At 31.3% G+C, this 18476-nt stretch overlaps 1 protein-coding gene across 1 annotated transcript in view; it reads left to right on the plus strand.

The window, feature by feature from the left end:
- Nucleotides 1–18476, plus strand: part of LOC143227488 (uncharacterized) — a 457070-nt gene that overhangs the window by 315883 nt on the left and 122711 nt on the right. The window contains 19 exon segments of the mRNA XM_076458930.1: nucleotides 65–367; nucleotides 893–1036; nucleotides 1353–1610; nucleotides 2212–2355; nucleotides 3401–3670; nucleotides 3955–4098; nucleotides 4752–5021; nucleotides 5385–5528; nucleotides 5863–6132; nucleotides 6900–7043; nucleotides 7414–7671; nucleotides 8163–8306; nucleotides 8689–8779; nucleotides 9966–10134; nucleotides 10514–10700; nucleotides 11373–11501; nucleotides 13893–13981; nucleotides 16154–16236; nucleotides 17644–17836. Coding sequence (XP_076315045.1) covers nucleotides 65–367; nucleotides 893–1036; nucleotides 1353–1610; nucleotides 2212–2355; nucleotides 3401–3670; nucleotides 3955–4098; nucleotides 4752–5021; nucleotides 5385–5528; nucleotides 5863–6132; nucleotides 6900–7043; nucleotides 7414–7671; nucleotides 8163–8306; nucleotides 8689–8779; nucleotides 9966–10134; nucleotides 10514–10700; nucleotides 11373–11501; nucleotides 13893–13981; nucleotides 16154–16236; nucleotides 17644–17836 — 3434 coding nt within the window.

Raw genomic sequence — 18476 nt, forward strand, 5'->3', positions numbered from 1 at the left:
GGAAAAAGGTAATTTTAAAACGTTTTTCCATAATATTTTTCTGTATTTTACATCCTCTTATCAGGCCATCGTATCCGCACAGTCCATACTTTTGGTATGGTAGTTTTAGAAATACTAGGTGTTATTGCTGAAGATACAGGAAGGTATACTTGTCGAGCAACCAACAAGTGGGGAAAAGCTGAAATCACTGTTGTCTTGGAGACTGTTGATCGTTCTCGAGGACAGAAACCTCATTTTACCACCCCATTACGGAACATTATAGGATTGAAAGAAGGTGACAGTGCACACTTTGAATGTACTCTTGTGCCAGTTGGTGATTCTGCCATGAAAATAGAATGGTTTCAAAATGGGCAACCCCTCAGAGAGAGTAAGTGTTAGTTTTTGGTAATCTCATTTCTGTTCAATGTTGTATAAGCATTGATCTAGTTTAGTGAATTTTCCTTTAATCTTGTGATTAATAGGCCACACCTACCAAACAACTTAGCTTATGAGGAAAAAAACAATTTTGTACTAAGTTTAAAATTTTGTTTTAGAATATACTACATAAAGTTGGCTAGAAATCATTAAGTAAAGTTTTGTATCCCATTAAAAAAAAGGTTAATAGATACTGAAATAAAAATACCTTCTATATTTTTTTATTTCCAGAAGTTATCATTTACAAAGGTAAAAACTAATTTTTTTTTTCCATGTAACATAAACCAACTCTGTTAACTGTCATTGTTACTAATTGTATGATATTGGATTTTTTTTTGCATTTGCTATTCTGTTTTGTATGTTACCACCTTATTCGTGTTTTTTTTTTTAATTTTGTGAAAACAGTTCTCTTTCAGTTTGCTTAATTCGTTCTTATTTGTAAAATAATGTAACATAATCAAGTTTATTTTATCATCAGGTTCCCGTATCAAGACTGTTAGTGATTTTGGTTATGTGGTGATGGATATTTCATTTGTCCATGTTGAAGATGCAGGGGAGTACATCTGTGTTGCCACCAATAAGTATGGCTCTGACACCACTCGATGCTTTCTCGAATGTGCTGGTAAGAATGGTTGAAATTAAGGTTATAAAGGAGTGTTGATTGTATTGAACAGCTCAAAGTTTTACTATTACAAATAAATTAGCACACTGCTCTCACTCTTTCTAGAGTTCATAACTGAAAGAAAATTATTTCTACTTTGTCAAAGGTTATTTCTCTGTTATAACTATCATATTATTTTGCATTTATATTTCGTGAAATTAAAATTTTCATTTTTCAGGAAGATTACTTTGACTGTTTTAAATAAATAACTGAATGTAATTTTTTTCTTTCAGTTGAAAAGAGAAATGTTTAATGAATATGTGTTAATATTCTTCAGGTCATGGCAAAATTTTCAGAGATTCATTACAACCACAGAGCTTAGAGAAGATTGCAGCACTGGAAGGTTACTCTCATTATCAGACAACTGTGCTAAAGGAGCCATTGATTAATGAACCTCCTAAGTTCCATAGTCAGATTCAACCTTTAGTGAATTTAGTTGAAGGACAGAGTGCTCACTTTGAAGCACAGCTGACTCCATTAAATGACCCTAACTTAAGGGTTGAGTGGTTCTTTAATGGTCAGCCTCTTAGGCATGGTAAGTTTTTTTTTTTAATCATGATAAAAAATAGAATTTTAAATTCTGTGTTAATTGTTAATTTATAATATATACAGGGCATAGACAAAAACAAAGTAGCTACTTTTAAAAATGTTATTAATTTATTATATCTTTTATTAGTTAACAGAAAAATTTGTAAAACGATATTTTCTTAGACAACATTGAATGAGTTCTGTTCAGATATGAACACTAGCCTTCATAGATACCTGAACTTTTTAAGATTTTAGTTATGTATTCTCATCAGTTTCTTAGATCTTCTTATTTGTATTAGGCTACTTGTCGTGTGCATTTTAAAAACATATAGTTTTACATATTTTTCTGTTATCTAATAAAAGATACAGCATATTAACAACATTTTCAAGGGGGCGACACTTTTTGTCCACTCCCTGTATAATTCTCTCTTTCAGAAACCAAAACATACTTAAAATTAAGAAAAATCAAGGAAAGAAAAAACTGACAATCAATACCAATTTATAATTATATGAAAAACTTACTCTTCAGTAGAAAACACTGTCAATCAAGTTCAATAATTATATATATATATATATACACACACATCCAATATTGTTGTTTTTTTCAGGCCACCGCTTCAGAACTTTCCATGATTTTGGAATTGTCATTTTGGATATTCTTTACTGCTATGGTGAAGACAGTGGAGAGTATATGTGCAGAGCAACAAACCGTATAGGCACCGATGTCACTAAAACAGTGCTCAAGTGTAGATGTGAGTCCTTATGCATGCTTTATAATTAGACAGAAGTGGTGTCATATTTATATGGTACAGGTATTGAACAGTTGAGGTATTTTAATGTAGGAACTTTTGTAGGTTTATTTCATAAAAAGTGTACATAGAATTTTAATGTTATATTAAAATTATTTTGGAGCCTCACCACCTTATAGTTCATGCTGCCACATCCATTTATTCTGTGTCTGATGACCTTGCATCTCGACAATGCCTTGAGTGCATAAAGCTGTCATGACCAGAAAACACCACTTCTCACTGCAGACTTACCATAATCGATCTAGTGCATGAACAATTTAATTGCACAAAAGTCTATAGGTGCTGCTTCCATTTACTTGATTGGTTTCTGTGCCAAATAGGATGAACACCTGTTTTATTCTTTATCTGCTTGAGATATGTGATGGTTGAACAAGAGGTATGGCTTGAAGACTCACCTTGGTGAAACCATACCCTATTAGATTCATTTCCACATGGAAATCTTGATTATGTTGTGTATTATTGTTTGGGATACATGTATGGCATTTTCTACTGACCTTTGTATTTGTGGATTCTCAACTGTTACAGAATGCTACACTTTGTTGGCTATGACTTGTTGCAGGACTCCTTTTGGATGATCCTGAGTTCCCTAGCTGATACATTTTTCTTTGTTTTTTTAATGATATTTAATATGAAACGAATCTCCTTCTTAGAAGTTCTGAACCTTTGATCTGAAAACAACTGAGAAATTGAATATTTTGCATTGGAAATAGCTGTTACATACACTTGTGATGAATATTTGATGGCTTTATACTGTATACAAAATGCCAAAGAGTATCATAATATAATTCTGATACATGCCATTCCACTGTAACTTTATACAGTCTGCATTTGTCAAGTAACTTTTTAATTTGAATATACAAAATTGTTTTAGGATAACATACTCAGCCATTTGTGTTTAATAATAATTTAAGCAGAATATTGTTTTGAAAATACAGCAATTTATCTTGTTGTGTGAAAACTTCCTGTTATTTCCACATTTTTATTACAGCTAAAAGTTCTTTGATCCTGGAACCACAGCTGCCTCCAGAAATGTCTGGTGGTACTGAAAGAATTATTGAACTGGAAGAAGCTTTGCATCGTTCTCGAATGGAAGTATCAGAAGAAGTTGTTGGGGAAGCTCCTCGGTTTACAAAACCATTAGATAACCTAACAAACATACGAGAAGGCGAGAATGCTCATTTTGAAGCTCGGCTTACACCAACTGATGATCCTGATCTTACCCTGGATTGGTTTAAAGATGGAAAACCACTTCGTGCAGGTAAATTACATGGAGTGATTATATACGCCTCTGAACCTGCCACAGTTTCTTTTGTGTTTATTAATAAAATGTATTTTTTATTGAAGAGTATTTTTTGATCAAAAGAACTGTTGTATTTGTGTTAACGTTTTCAATGGAATATCAGCAGTGTTTTAAATAAGAAAGTAATAATTAATCCCATAGCTTTACATATCTTTCATTGATTAGCTGATAATGATGAAAACTTGTATCTTTAATTTATAAATTGAAAATTAATCAATGATAATCTTTTGTTTTTCAAAAAGGGACTCGGATACGTACCATTCATGATTTTGGCTTTGTAGTTCTTGAAATTAGCCCAGTTTATCCAGAAGACAGTGGTGTTTACTCCTGTCGTGCTATCAACAGGCTTGGTGAAGCAGTTACCACTTGTACTATGACATGTGAAGGTAATGTATGTTTATATGTGTTGTATTTTTCGACATACACCCTCAGTTTTAGGATATTGTTTGTATCATACATTTATCTATCTTCAGATATTTAAAATGAGTTGTAATTAATATTCCATACCCTGTACATATAGTTTCAAAATAATATGTTGTTGTTTTCTTGATGCAAAGCTACATAATGGGCAGTTTGCACTCTGTCAACTGTGGATAATTAAATCCCAGATTTTAACATTATGCGTCTTTTAAATTATTGCTGAACTATTTAGGGGTGGAGGGGAATGCAAAAATTATATACTGTTTTTATTGTTGTTGCAAATTAAAGAGTAATTCTATTTTACCATATGGCTATAACAGAATTTACTGAAATTTTTGATAACCTCAAAGTAATATTGGCTGTATTTCACTGTGTGATTTTTATATTGCATTCATTTTCAAAGTTCACTAGACACCATTTAAGTGAAAAGTATAAAATGTACAAACTTTCACTCAATGTCTCAAAAATATATTTTGCTGTTGTATAATTTTGCAATTTTCTGAAATTAATATTTAAATAGGATCTTTACTGTTTTCCTTTTGCTAATTTTGTTGTGAAAATACTGCCAACCTGAGGGGTTTCAAAACAGTGAACATTTTCTGTCTTTTTTTTTTTATAGGGAAACGAGGTATAATATTGGAAACTCAGTTGCCAGAGAGTATGGAAACAAGTATGGAAAAAATTGCTAGGTTTGAAGATATATCAAGTAGTCGTGTAACAGAAACTTGGATGGATATTGATGTTGCACAAGCTCCTAAGTTCACTACAAAACCACAGGACATTTCTCTCCCTGAGAACTCTCTGGCTCACTTTGAATGTCGTCTAATGCCAGTTGGAGATCCAACTATGAGAGTTGAATGGTTCCACAATGGAAAACCACTTATCACAGGTATTGTGACATTGGATTTGAAGCTGACAAATTCTAGTATATCTTTTAGTGAAAGAAAAAACAAAATACTTCCATCTAACTTATGAATTTCACTGAATTATTTTTTCGTTTAGAAATTACTATTTCATTTTGAAACCATTACTAGCATTAGTAACTAGTAGAACATTTATGATTAATCAGCAGACTTCCATAAATATATTTATTTTGCAATTACAAAAGTAGGATGTTTAATGATGTTTAAAATGTGCTTGTAAATTAAATAGAAAATTTTCTATCATTTAATAATTATTTATTAATCAAGTGGCATGAATTAATGTGTGTTCTTTCAGTGATAGTATAATGTGATGTTTTTTAACTTTCCAGGAACAAGAATCAGAACAATCAGTGACTTTGGCTTTGTGATCTTGGAAATTGCTGGTGTCTATCAGCGAGATATTGGTGTATATACATGTAAAGCTATGAACAGAGTTGGAGAGGCTACTGTTTCAGCATCCTTAAATGTAAAAAGTACGTATTCAGCCTGTTTATAAACAAAGCAAAAGGTAGAAGATTTAATGCATCATTAAAATTTTTAGTAAATAAGACTGAGATTTTGTTATGTATTGTAAGTGGTGTTGCAGTGTATTATTTTGTTATGTATTGTAAGTGGTATTGTGTTATTTTTCATCTTTATCATAATGTAAATTATAAATTTGTTTACGTTTCCTTTATGTCATTCTTCTACTGTATCCTCTCTTTTCATTTGATGTATAGCTAAGGCATATGAGAGTTAAATAAAAATAAATTTAATCAAGAACCAGTAAAATGATGAAATTTTTGTTGTATTTGTTTCAAACTTCAGGCAAAGCCTCTATTATTCTGGAACCGCAACTTCCTGAAGACTTCCGATCTGGAACAGAAACTTTACAGCGTCTGGAAGAATCTCTTTACCAAACAAGAGAGGCTTTCATACCTGAAGAAAAGCTACAACCTCCTCGATTCATTACACACATCAGAGACGTACCCAACAAGGTTGAAGGAGACTCAGCTCACTTTGAGTGCAGACTAGAGCCACAGGGAGACCCAACACTCACAGTTGAATGGTATCACAATGGAAAGCCACTGATAACTGGTATACCCCATATTTAGATTCTATTGTATATTTGTTGGTCAAACATAACTCACACTTAAGTATTTATAGTTTTCTATCCTAATACTAAGGTTAATTTCAATAAAGTAATAATTTTATTTAGTGTCTAACAAAATTAAGTCTTGTATAGGCTTGTAAACATTTATTATTAAGTTGACCATAGTTGTGCTCATTTCTAAACATTGCCATTAGTGATCAATATCAACATTTGATACAGGTAACATGAAAAATGAACCAGTGGTTATAAAGTTGCCACAGTGTGATATAATGAAATACAGGCTATAATATTAGTAGGTCTACATATAGTAGGTCGATTAAAACATCTTAAAGGTTCCTGTCATACTGTATTTTTAAATGTAAATGTATTGAAACATGATAATAATCAAGTCAAAAAGAAAAATGTAACTTAAATAGAATATTACTTATTTAAGATATAATTTTATTACTTGTAAGATGGTTAATTAGACAATCCAGAAATATCATGTGATATTCATTTTCATCGATCAAAACAAATTCCTTGTTTTGTTTAATTTGTATTTTGCCCAAATGCTTTATTTTTTCTTGTTCAGTATAATGTTAAATAGGACCTTATACGTTTTTAAATGCATAAACTATTTAAGGGATATAAAGATAATATTAAAGTACTAACTGCATTTGATATACAGAACTAAAATTAAGTGTGAAAGTTAGAACTATATAAAGGTTTAAAGAATTAGTGCATATTTGGCATAAAACCATGTTTTTTTTAGGTTCTCGAGTTCACACCATAAATGACTTTGGCTTTGTTGTGTTGGAGATTGATTGGTTGTTTCCACGAGATGCTGGTGAATATGTTTGCCAAGCCATCAATAAGTGTGGAACGGACTCTACAAAAGCAGTGCTGAAAGTTAAGAGTAAGCATCTGAAATCCTGGTTGAATGTTAATGTTTAAAGTCTAAACTGAAATATACTAAATATAATACTTTAGAAATTGAGTGGCTCTTTTTCCTCCTGCAAGCATCTTATTTTATATATTGAATTAATAAAAAAGAATTTGTATTTTATCTGAATTTAAAAAAATATATATATTAAATACTGTAAGATTCTTCAATGTTTCTATTTTTGTACCCTCTCTATTTATTTCATAAGTTTATGCATGTATAAAAAGAACAGATAATGCCTAGTTAATGTTTTAATTCATTGTATTATAAATATTGGAGTGGTTAAATGTGGTTTTAATTTTAGGCTTTTATGTTGATTAATGAGGTAGTGAAATGTTGTCAGGTAAACGAGATATCATCATAGAAAGCCAGCTCCCTGAGGGTATGTCTGCTGACAAACTACGGGAACTAGAATATCCATCCATGCTGGAGGAACCTGTGGAAGAGATTACTCTTCAACCTCCCCACTTTATCACACATATACAACCTCAGGAAAATCTGAATGAAGGAGACAGTGCTCACTTTGAATGTCGCCTTGAACCCATCAATGACCCCAAGCTTCGGGTAGAATGGTACCATAATGGCCAGCCTTTACGATCTGGTATGTTTTCACAAATAACCCATAGTAATAAGAAAATTTTAATGACTGCAAGATTAGCTCATAATGGTTATAATCTGTGAAGTCAACACTTTTTAAAGTCTAAATATTGCATTGAGTTATGCTACGTTTGTTTATCTGAGTATAATAAATGAGAATATATATGTTCATAATGACAAGTGCTTCGTCAGAGTAACATAATCTCTTAATTAGAATTTATGACATTAATAGGCAATTGCTAGATCATAGCATAAAGTATACTGTTTGCTGAAAGCCTGATTAACTTAACTAAGATGGAAATGCTCTTAGCAAAGAAAATGTGGCAAGTGATAGAAATATGATTTATTGGTAGTAAGGTTCTATATTAGTTTAGATAGCTGTATGCCTTAAGTAACACATTTCATTTTTTCACAACAAGTTGATGTGTTTGGTAAAATACATCAAGAATAAACAAAATTGATATAATTGACATATTCTTTTTTGTATTTGAACAGGTCATAAGTTTAAGACAACCCACGACTTTGGCTTTGTAGCACTGGATGTACTTTACGTTTACCCTGAGGACTGTGGGGAGTATATGGCAAGAGCCTTTAATGATTTAGGAGAAGATGTAACAAAATCTACTTTGAAGTGTAAAGGTAAAGAAACCAAATGGAACAACATACTAACAGGAACTTGTGGTCTATTATTATTAATTAATTATTGTCTATGGGAGAAGAGCTTTTTATGTTATCTGTAGTTATGATAAAATGGAATGAATAAATGTAATATTTTCTATGATTTTTTTTAACTTAGCTTATAAAGTTTTGTGCATAGAAACAACTGTTCATTCAGGTTGATATTAGATAATTTTAACACACAGAAAATAGATGAAATGTACTGAAAAATATGGACAGTATGTAGAATACAAATTTTCACTTGAATAATTCATTTAGAAAAATGTTTCATTCCTAATTTGTAAGGTTTGTTTTATTTCCGTTGTTTTGAAACAACAAGTACTGAAAATCTTTTTCACTTTAGGCAAGCCATCTCTTATCTATCGAACCCAGCTGCCTAAAAAGATGGAAGGTGGCGTCCAAAAAATAGCAGAAATGGAAGCTGCATGGCAGAGGTAAGGTTATGTTGTTATCAATGTTTTTATAATGGATAATAAATTCTGCCAAAGTTTGAAACAAAACAGTGCTTATTTGTGTATATAATCTTTGGAATACATATGTATTCAATCTTGGAGATTCTCAAACTTTTTTAACACAAGGGTCCCCAGATCCTTCTGTATTCTGACTGAGTCCTCCATCCAGTAAATATGTAGGTATCGATTACCTTAACAAAACTGAGTATATGCTGAACCTTTCATATAGTATCTAACAGGCATATGCTAAGTCACTGAAGATTACTTTGAAATGTGCTAAAAGCCAAAACAAGCATGACTTAATTGCTATGTTAATAAAACTTACTATTTTGCTCTGTTAGCTTTTGACATTTGGTAAAAAATTTCTTTAAAATTATTGCATTTGAACTTTTAACAATATTATATAATAGTTACTGTGAAACATTTCAAGTATGTTTTATAAATTATGGTGTGGAGAACCATAATGCTTAAGTCGTCTAACTACATGGTCTATGTTAGAAAGGAAGTACTCCAGCTTCTGTAACATGCAAGTAACTTAGAAATTAATAAACTTTTTGTAAAGATTAGAGAATATTAGTATTAGATGATGGAGGTCCATATATGTGGGAGGAAAATTCTAAACATTCATCAGAAATATTCTGTGAATAAAAATATTGGATATTTTTAAGTCTATTTAATGATTGAAGTATTAGATATTGTTGTGTTTTATGATTCTAGTTTAGTATTATGGTAGCAGTATAATTATTGATACTGTGATTATTAAAAATAATTATATCATCACCAGTATTTCTGTATGTTAAAGACAATGAATCTGAATATGAAGCTATTTTTTTCATAAAGACTTTTTTAAGGTATGTATGCAATATTAGAAGAATAGTTAACACTCAAAATGATACAAGCAATTTGGTATTAGACTTTATATTTAACAGAATAGAAGTCAATTAAAATTCAGAAATTCTAACAAATCACTCAAGATAAGGATAATGCTATGTCTTTTTTCAATCAGATGTTAAAATTAAAACGGTTGCTTTATCTATTTATCACTATCTGTTTTTATATAGCAACTACAAATCTTTTAAGAAGTAACACATTTCATTATGCAAAGATATTTACCATTAAACTAAATAAAACCATATAAAGTAATGCCACATGCACAACAATATCCTAGGGTCGATGATATTGAAGAAATGCCTCAAGAGAAAACAGCACCAATGTTTGTAATGAAACCAGAACCACAAGTGGTGCTGGAAGGTGACTGGGCCAAATTTCAGTGCAGAGTAACAGGAAATCCTCGTCCTCGATTGATGTGGATCCTGAATGGACAGACTGTAGTCAATGTAAGTCATTCATTTCAAAACTTTCCTACTTATATCAGTGTTGTAGTTTTGGCTGACGTACTACTGTTTATACTATAAGTTTCATTTATAAAACATTCTCATATAGCATTGATAACTTATATTATTTAGTTCTAAAATATTTAATTACATATTAGTAATGTAATGTTTTTAGTTTATAATGTATGTGAAACAACATTTTGTTTCATCATTAAAGATTTTTGACGTAAGTAAAAGAATAAATTTACCAATATCTAAATCTATAAACTTTAAAAATCCAGACTAATATCAAATTGAAGGATTTCAAAATATTTATTGAAACCTATCAAAAAATTATTTTAAAATGAACAAAGTACTCATTATTTGTTAATATGCTTTAAAGGGATCCCGATATAGGTTAACATACGATGGTATCTTCCATCTTGACATTCCTAAGAGCAGACAGTATGATCAAGGAAAGGTTGAGGTCATTGCACGTAATGCTTTAGGTCAGGCCTACTGTTGGACTACCCTGGAAGTCAAACCACGGTTTGATGATTATCGTGCTGTTTTGAAACATTCTCCTAAACGTAAGTGGTTTTAACTAACCTCTTTGGGTATTTGTGCGAAAGTACTTGTGATTGCTACTAGTAGATGACACTTACATCAAAGTCTTAATTGTAAACTAACTCTTTTGTAATAGTCTATATTTTGTAAATGCTCCACTGCAAACATAAATGGCATTGCATTATTTTTAATAAATATGAAAATAAATAGTTGTTATAAAAATAAAATAAGTAAGTATTGTAAGGCTAAAACAAAGAATGATAAATAATTGATGAAATGGCTTTTTCTAAGAGCTCTAGCTCTTAGTTGTGTAATTTTTTATTCTATTTATTTCATCATTGTTTCTAACAGAAGACATTAATTTCTATGCTGAAATATTTAGGTACAGTATGATATTATTTTATTAATAAAAATGACAAGTATTAGTTAACTTTTAATTGGTCTAAAATTTTCTTCACATTTTTTGCTTTGATGAGATTCCACATGTTCATATTACAAGTGAGAGTAATGTCTCACGAGGTATCAAATACACAAAGACACCATAAGCAATTGGCAGTCATATTTCTGTAATTAAATATATTTTACAGAAGATATGTTACATTCAGATTTTTCAGAGTTGTTAGTTTATAAGAACTTGTAAAACTCTATAAGTAATTGTGTAATTAGACATAACCTATTAATATTTATTCGTATAGCTTGGTACGATTCAGAAGTAAAACGTTATCAGAAAGATCGAAAAGAAACTGAACTTCATAAAGTTTTTGAAGAAAAACTAACACCTGGTGGAACTAAAGTTGATGTCTGGAAGACACATGAGACTGAAGGTGGGTCTAATTACTTTTGTGCATAATCATTTCTTATGAAAAATGTACATTGTTTACCAAACGACAGTTTGGTACGTGATGTCATTAGTATAGTTGTGTTACTTGTGGAGTATACAAGTGTAGTTTGGAAACTCCAGTTTGTGATTTCTACTGAGTGGTGGTGTGTTTGTGAAGAACAAATATTCAAGTTTTATTAAAGTCTAGGCTTTGGTTACAGCTGAGAGTGGGATGATGGACTTTTATGAAGATTCTTCTTTTAGTTTTTATAGTTTCTAATGGTATGCAGTGCTGTAGGTATGTTGTTGATTCCAGTTGATGGTATGGTCAATGTTATAGTAACATTTGGATAAAAGTGGCATTGGTTTATTATTAATTCTAGCTGATGGTATGGCTAACATTATAGTAATACTTAAATAACAGTGGTATGGACTTATGGTTGGTTTCAATGGAAGATATGATTACTGTTAATGTGTCAAAAGTAGGGTTGGGGATTTGCTGTTGATTCCAAATGATGTTATAGACAGTATTATAGTAATATGTGGATAACAGTGATATGGATTTGTTGTTAATACTGATTGATGGTATGGTGAGTTTTATAGTGATGCTTAGATAACAGTAGTGTGCAGCTGTTGGTGGTTCTGGCTAATGGTATAGGCAGTGTTATAATAATGTTAACATAACAATAGTGTGGATTTTTATAGAGTCCACTTGATGGTATAGACAGTGTTATAATAATGTTAACAATATCGTTTATTTGTTTTTGATTCCAGCTGGTGGTATAAACAGTGTTATAATAATATTAACATAACAATATTGTTGATTTGTTGTTTATTCCAGCTAGTGGTATAAACAGTGTTATAATAATGTTAACATAATAATAGTTTGAATTTTTTTGTTGCTTCCAACTAATTATACAGTCAGCATTATAGTAATGATTAGATGGGGTAGATTTTAAAGATTTAATATTCTGGTGGCATATTAATATTGTGGTAGTAAATAGAACCTTAGCTTCAAACTTCACATTAGTGACAGATAAACCAACAGCATAGCTTTTTTAAAATAATCAACAGAAAACTCAATTTATTGTCCACTTCCATAAAATGAAGTCCTTTAAATTTTAAAACCAATACAGTTTACCTTGAAAAGCTTCATCCAACTAAAACTAAACATTGAGAAAGTAGTCTAGGTGAATTTCTTTGAATAACAAGCTTTTGCTTTTAACTTATGTGCTGCATATGTTCATAACAGTTTTCTTATCAAGTGATAATATTTGAATTTTATAACAGGGAAGTTTTCAACCATTCATAACTTATGAGTAAAATATTTGTGATATATTTTGATTTAACATAACATAATGTCCTGAGAAAACATGGGATCTATTGGTTCATCTTGGCTGTTCCATACTCTAAACTAAATTAACTTAAAAAACAACAACTTTAAAGTCAGCCCTTATTATTCATATACTTAGCAAGCTTTCTTTCTTAAATTGATTTAAATTTACTGGCTCTACAATATCTGAAGGCAACCCTTTACAAGGGCCATCCACCCTGTTAGAAAAATAAAACTGTCTCAGCTGAAGATGACTCCTACATTGCCAGAATTTATACTTGTGTCCACTAGACCTACTATTCTAACTGTTAAATATGAAAAAGATGTATCAACACTATCAGTCCTCGTTACTCTCTTAAACATCTCAGAATCATCCTAACTCTTCTCTTTTCAAGAGAAAACAGTTTGAAAAAGTTTAGCCTCTTTTTATAAGACATCCTCTCCATTCCAGTCACCATTATATTAACCATTCTCTGAATCCTTTCCAACAATACAATGCATTTCCTAACGTAAGGAGCCCAAGGCTGAATGAAATACTTCAAATGTGGCCTAACCAGTGACCTGTACAGTGAAATTATAACCTCTTTAGACTTGTATTGAATATTTCTGTAGATACAACCGAAAATCCTATTTGGCCTACCACTAGTAACATCACACTGTTTTGGATGGCTTTAGATACTGATGGACTATTACACCAAAATTTCTTTCTTTTGTAACATTGTTAATGCTATTCCCATCCAATTTATACTTATAATTCAAGTTATGATAACCCACGTTCACTCTTTTATTTATTATAATTAATACTCTTCTGTCATTTATTTGCCTAACTCACTAAATGATCTCAATCCTTTTGTAAATCAGCAGCATATCCTTCACATTTATCAACTACATCTGTATATTATATCAGAAAGATTAAATAAGTTTTAATACTTGTGTGTATATTTTTAGCAATTAATTAAAACAGTATTGTTCAATGTCAAAATGAATTTTGTAAGTAATTTATGTCTGAACCCAGTAATGCTTAAAATAATTTTCAAATATTTGTTTCTGTTTCTATTGTAGGAGAACGAGTAAAAGTGAAACAGAGATTAGAAGAAGATACAAAGAAAGTCCAGCCTGAAGTTAAGAAATACAAAACTGATGCATTTCCTGTAAGTGATTAACTTTATTAATTACCAGAGTTGTGTGAATATAAGAAAAAAACTAGTAAAATGATTTGTGGTAATACATCTATTACAAAATGCCATAACATTGTTATTTAATTAATCATTTAAAGTTATGAGACTGATATTGTGCATGTAATTTTCAAACATCTCTTATAAAAAAAAAATATGTGTTTTGAATATCTTGGAAAACTTACAGAGTGTAATGAATGTATAGTAATGTAACAAGTAATTTTATTTTTTGCAAGCTAATTTTTTGTCAGTTATCATTATATATTGTTCTTTTGTAATTTATGCACTACAATACTAATATTGTTCCCTGATGGGACAGCAGTAAGTCTATAAACTCATAACACTGAAATCTGGGATTCAGTTCCCTACATAGTCACTGCAGATTGCCCAATGTGGCTTTGCTCTAAAACCAGTGGCATAGCTAGGGCGGGCAAGGGGGTACATCTGTCCCCGGGTGGGGGGCACCAAATTGATGTTACATATGAGGGCTGTTCAAAAAATACGCGGACTGTTTGAATTGCGCGGCTCCAGTTGGTTCCAGGGGAATCCGCTTGGTGTTGCTAGGTTCGCACAGATCAGCTGATTACTATGCCATTTCCCGATTGCAGATATCTTCATTTGTGTATTAGCTACGCGGTTTTAAGTGATTTGTGCGTTTGGCGGATTTCAGAATGAATGACCTGAAGGAACAACGACTTGCTGTGAAATTTTGTGTTAAACTTGGAAAATCTGCGACTGAAACTTTTGCTATGCTTAACACGGCTTACGGTGATGTTGCTATGAAGCGTACGGCATGTTTAAAGTGGCATGAACGTTTTAAGGATGGTCGATAGTCCATTGAAGATGATGAGCGTCCTGGACGTCCTTCCACGTCAACTGACGACCCACACGTCGACAAAATCAACACCCTGGTGCGGGCAAATCGACGTCTGACTGTCAAGGAGCTTGCTGAAGAGTGTGGGATATCAGTTGGATCTTGTTACGAGATTTTGACCGAAAAATTGAAGATGCACCGCGTTGCTGCGAAATTCAGCCCTCAGAACTCATGAGTTTTTGGCCAAACACTTGATCACTGTTCTTCCCCACCCCCCTACTCACCTGACCTTGCTCCTTGCGATTTTGTCTTGTTCTCCAAACGCAAAAGACCCTTGAAATGAAGAAGATTTGAGACGATTCCCGAGATTAAGGAAAATGCGACGAAGGAGCTGGAGGACATTACAAAAGAAGCGTACCAGGACTGTTTCAACAAGTGGAAACACCGTTGGGATAAGTGTGTGCGTTGGGGAGGTGAGTACTTTGAAGGGGTCCCAGACTTGGAACTTCTAAATAAAGTACATTTTGTTTTATGACGTCAGTCCGCGTATTTTTTGAACAGACCTCGTAATTAGGATTTATGGCTTACATTTTGTCACGAGGGGGTGGAAAAACTGACTTTGTTCCCGGACGCTGAAAACCCTAGCTGCGCAGCTGTCTAAAACAGGCCAACAGAGTGCTTATGACATGGACCATCAGTGGTGAAGACCAAGCTGTATACATACTTTAATTGTTAGAATTGTACTTAATTTTTTATTAATAACCTCTCATCACAAATAAGTTAACTGTGCAGAACAGAACTAAAAATAACTTATAAATTAATAAATCCAGTTCAATATAACAAATGACAAGAAACACTGTTATTAACTAGTATGTAAGAATGCTAAAACTGTAATCATTAAATAATCAACCTTTGATGTGACTTGGACTTTTTAACTTTTCTCTTTCATTTGCACCAAATCTATTTAATGATTTTGAATCATACTTTTATATATGCCCACAAAAATTTGTATAATATATTCCTGCCAACAAAAGTGGCATAAATATGCATATGATAGAGCTTTAAGTTCTTTATGCAGTTTTGAATTGTTGAATATGTATATATAACTTATTAAAGTGAATTTTAACTATAAAGTTAAAAGAGAACTTCTCATGGAAATCTTAATCTATTCTATAAGGTGTCTTTTTTAAATATTGTTTTTGAAAGTCAAAACATTTTTTAATTATTTTTTGTCTTGTGAAAGTAGTTGGATGGTCTTGCTTGTAAAGTTTAAGTGTACATGTCATCAGTAACTATTCTGTTTGTAGGTCACTATTTGTTTTGAATTACATTAGATTGACAGTACCACAAGTGAAAAGAAAATAGAGGAACAACCACCTCTGGTACCCTGGATTACCAGAACATATAAAGACAAAGTGTAAGTATTACTTGTGCATGACTTGTAAGTGTTACTCGTGCATGACTTGTTTGTAAGTCCCATTTGGACATCTTTATTGAAGAAATGTTTCTTAGTTTAATGGCAGTGCTAAAGTTTCAAATTATTTTAAAGAAACCATGTTTTCTTCTCATTCAAGCAAGTATCTGGTTGTTAACAATATATTTTGCTGCTGTAATAACAATGATTCAGATACTAATGGCTTAGAGAAATAACGAGAAATAACCATCTTTTTTCTATATATCAGAAGCTCATATGCTTGACCAGATGGAGTGTTTATGTAATAACAAGTACAAAAGAGGGAAAATAAACAATTTTGATGAACATAATTATTTAATGTTTATTCTATAGTGAACAGTTACTTCATTTGTCTTGCATGTTTAAAATGATAAAATTGAAATGAATTTGAAAACTGAAATTAAAATATAGCAAATACAATAAATAATCTATAGAAAAACACAGCACTTTACAGTATTTCTTGGCCCTTTCAAAGCAAAAGTTAACGTCTCTCATGATCCACATTTTCTATCCATAGCTTACTAATCGCAAATAGGAATCCATAGGTATCTTTGATATAGGACACAATAAAACTATCCTATGAAACAGGAGATAGCTTCTGTGATGGATTTTTATTACAGCAAACAAAAGCTAAGGCTGAATTGAGTGTGTGATATTGACCATGTTTAGTGTGTTCTAAATTAGAACTCTAGAATATTTTAATTAACTGGCTACAAATGAATTACCACAAGGCTATGCAAATATTGTCAATATAACTCACTAGTGGTGTGTAGTTCACAAAGTGTTTAAAGTTTGTAATTTTTTTTCAGAAAATTGTACAATCAAGTATTTTTATTTTGCTAATTACATACTCAAGAAACATGAAAACTTATTTATCTAGTTTTTTAGAATACTTTATAGCTTATTAAGAACAATGCCAAGTAAAACACACTAATATCCTATATTTTCCAAATGACATATATATATATATATATATTTACCCATATGTTAAAGCAGTTTGTTGTTTGCTAGTGTAAACACTAGCAACTTTATTATTTAATTCTTTATCAAAGATAGTAGGTTTGATACAAAAGATGTTTTTATTTTTAGAAAGTTAGTATGTTAGAATATTCTGAATAAATAAATTTAATAAGAGACAACAGATGCAGCATAGATATTAAGGAATGCAGTCGTTATTGTTCATTAAAATCTATTTTCTTTGCTATTTTTGAAAGAATGCAATTACTAGAATATGTGGATAAATTACTATTAGTGTGTATGATTGTGGTGATCAAAATTGTTATATCTGTTGTAACAAAATCCATGATACTAAACTTTATTGTTACCTTTCTTTTGTAACATGTAACTAAAACTTTGAGTTTTATCTTACAGAGATCATGCAGTCCAACCTCCTACCTTTCCTGAAACAATTGTTCATGGCAAGGAGGTACATGTATCTAAGCAAAAACAGATTCAAAAGGAAGTGAAGGGACAATGGGAGGTCACTCGTCACAAAACTCTGACTGAAACTATGGAACAAGAACACAAGGGTGTCACTCAGGAGAGGAAGGTCATAGGCTTAGTGGTATGTTCTTCATATACCATGAAACAAGATTGGTTCACATGCAGACAGGTTCTTGTCCAGAAATAATTGGATATAGATAGAAATTAGTTAAATGAAAATATGATTTCTTATGAATTAAGGAAGCCATCAAAATAGAAATTATGTAATGAAATTTATTTCTAAGGTCTCTTTTTATATTAAGAAAGCTATTGAAATAGAAGCTATGTGTATTATGACATTTAATTGTTAGCTATTGATTATCAGGAAGAAATTTTGGAGAAGAGTGATATGAGATCTATCTAGGTAATATACAAGCAAACAGTAATTTTCTTGTTATGAGTTCTCTCTGTATAATGCAAGATAGGTGTGAAAATATTTAAACCTGTTGTATTCTATTTACTTAGAAATGCATTCCTTCAACTAACTGAATTTCAAGTCATATATAACATGTTTTTAGTTGAGAAGTGAAAATTGAATTTCTATGAAGTTCTTTAGTCAAGAGAGTTATCCAATTTCTATTCATTCAATCGCCTGTTAAATTGGTAGGAATGTTGACTTGAGTTCCACTTTGCAAGTTTTTTCACACTAGACTTCATCCAAATTTGAGGATAAATCCCATGAAGACTCAGTCTTTCATCAATTCTGTTTATGCTTAGTACAG

This window comes from Tachypleus tridentatus, chromosome 9 (assembly GCF_004210375.1).
Source record: "Tachypleus tridentatus isolate NWPU-2018 chromosome 9, ASM421037v1, whole genome shotgun sequence".
In the NCBI taxonomy this organism is placed as follows: Eukaryota; Metazoa; Arthropoda; class Merostomata; order Xiphosura; family Limulidae; genus Tachypleus; species Tachypleus tridentatus.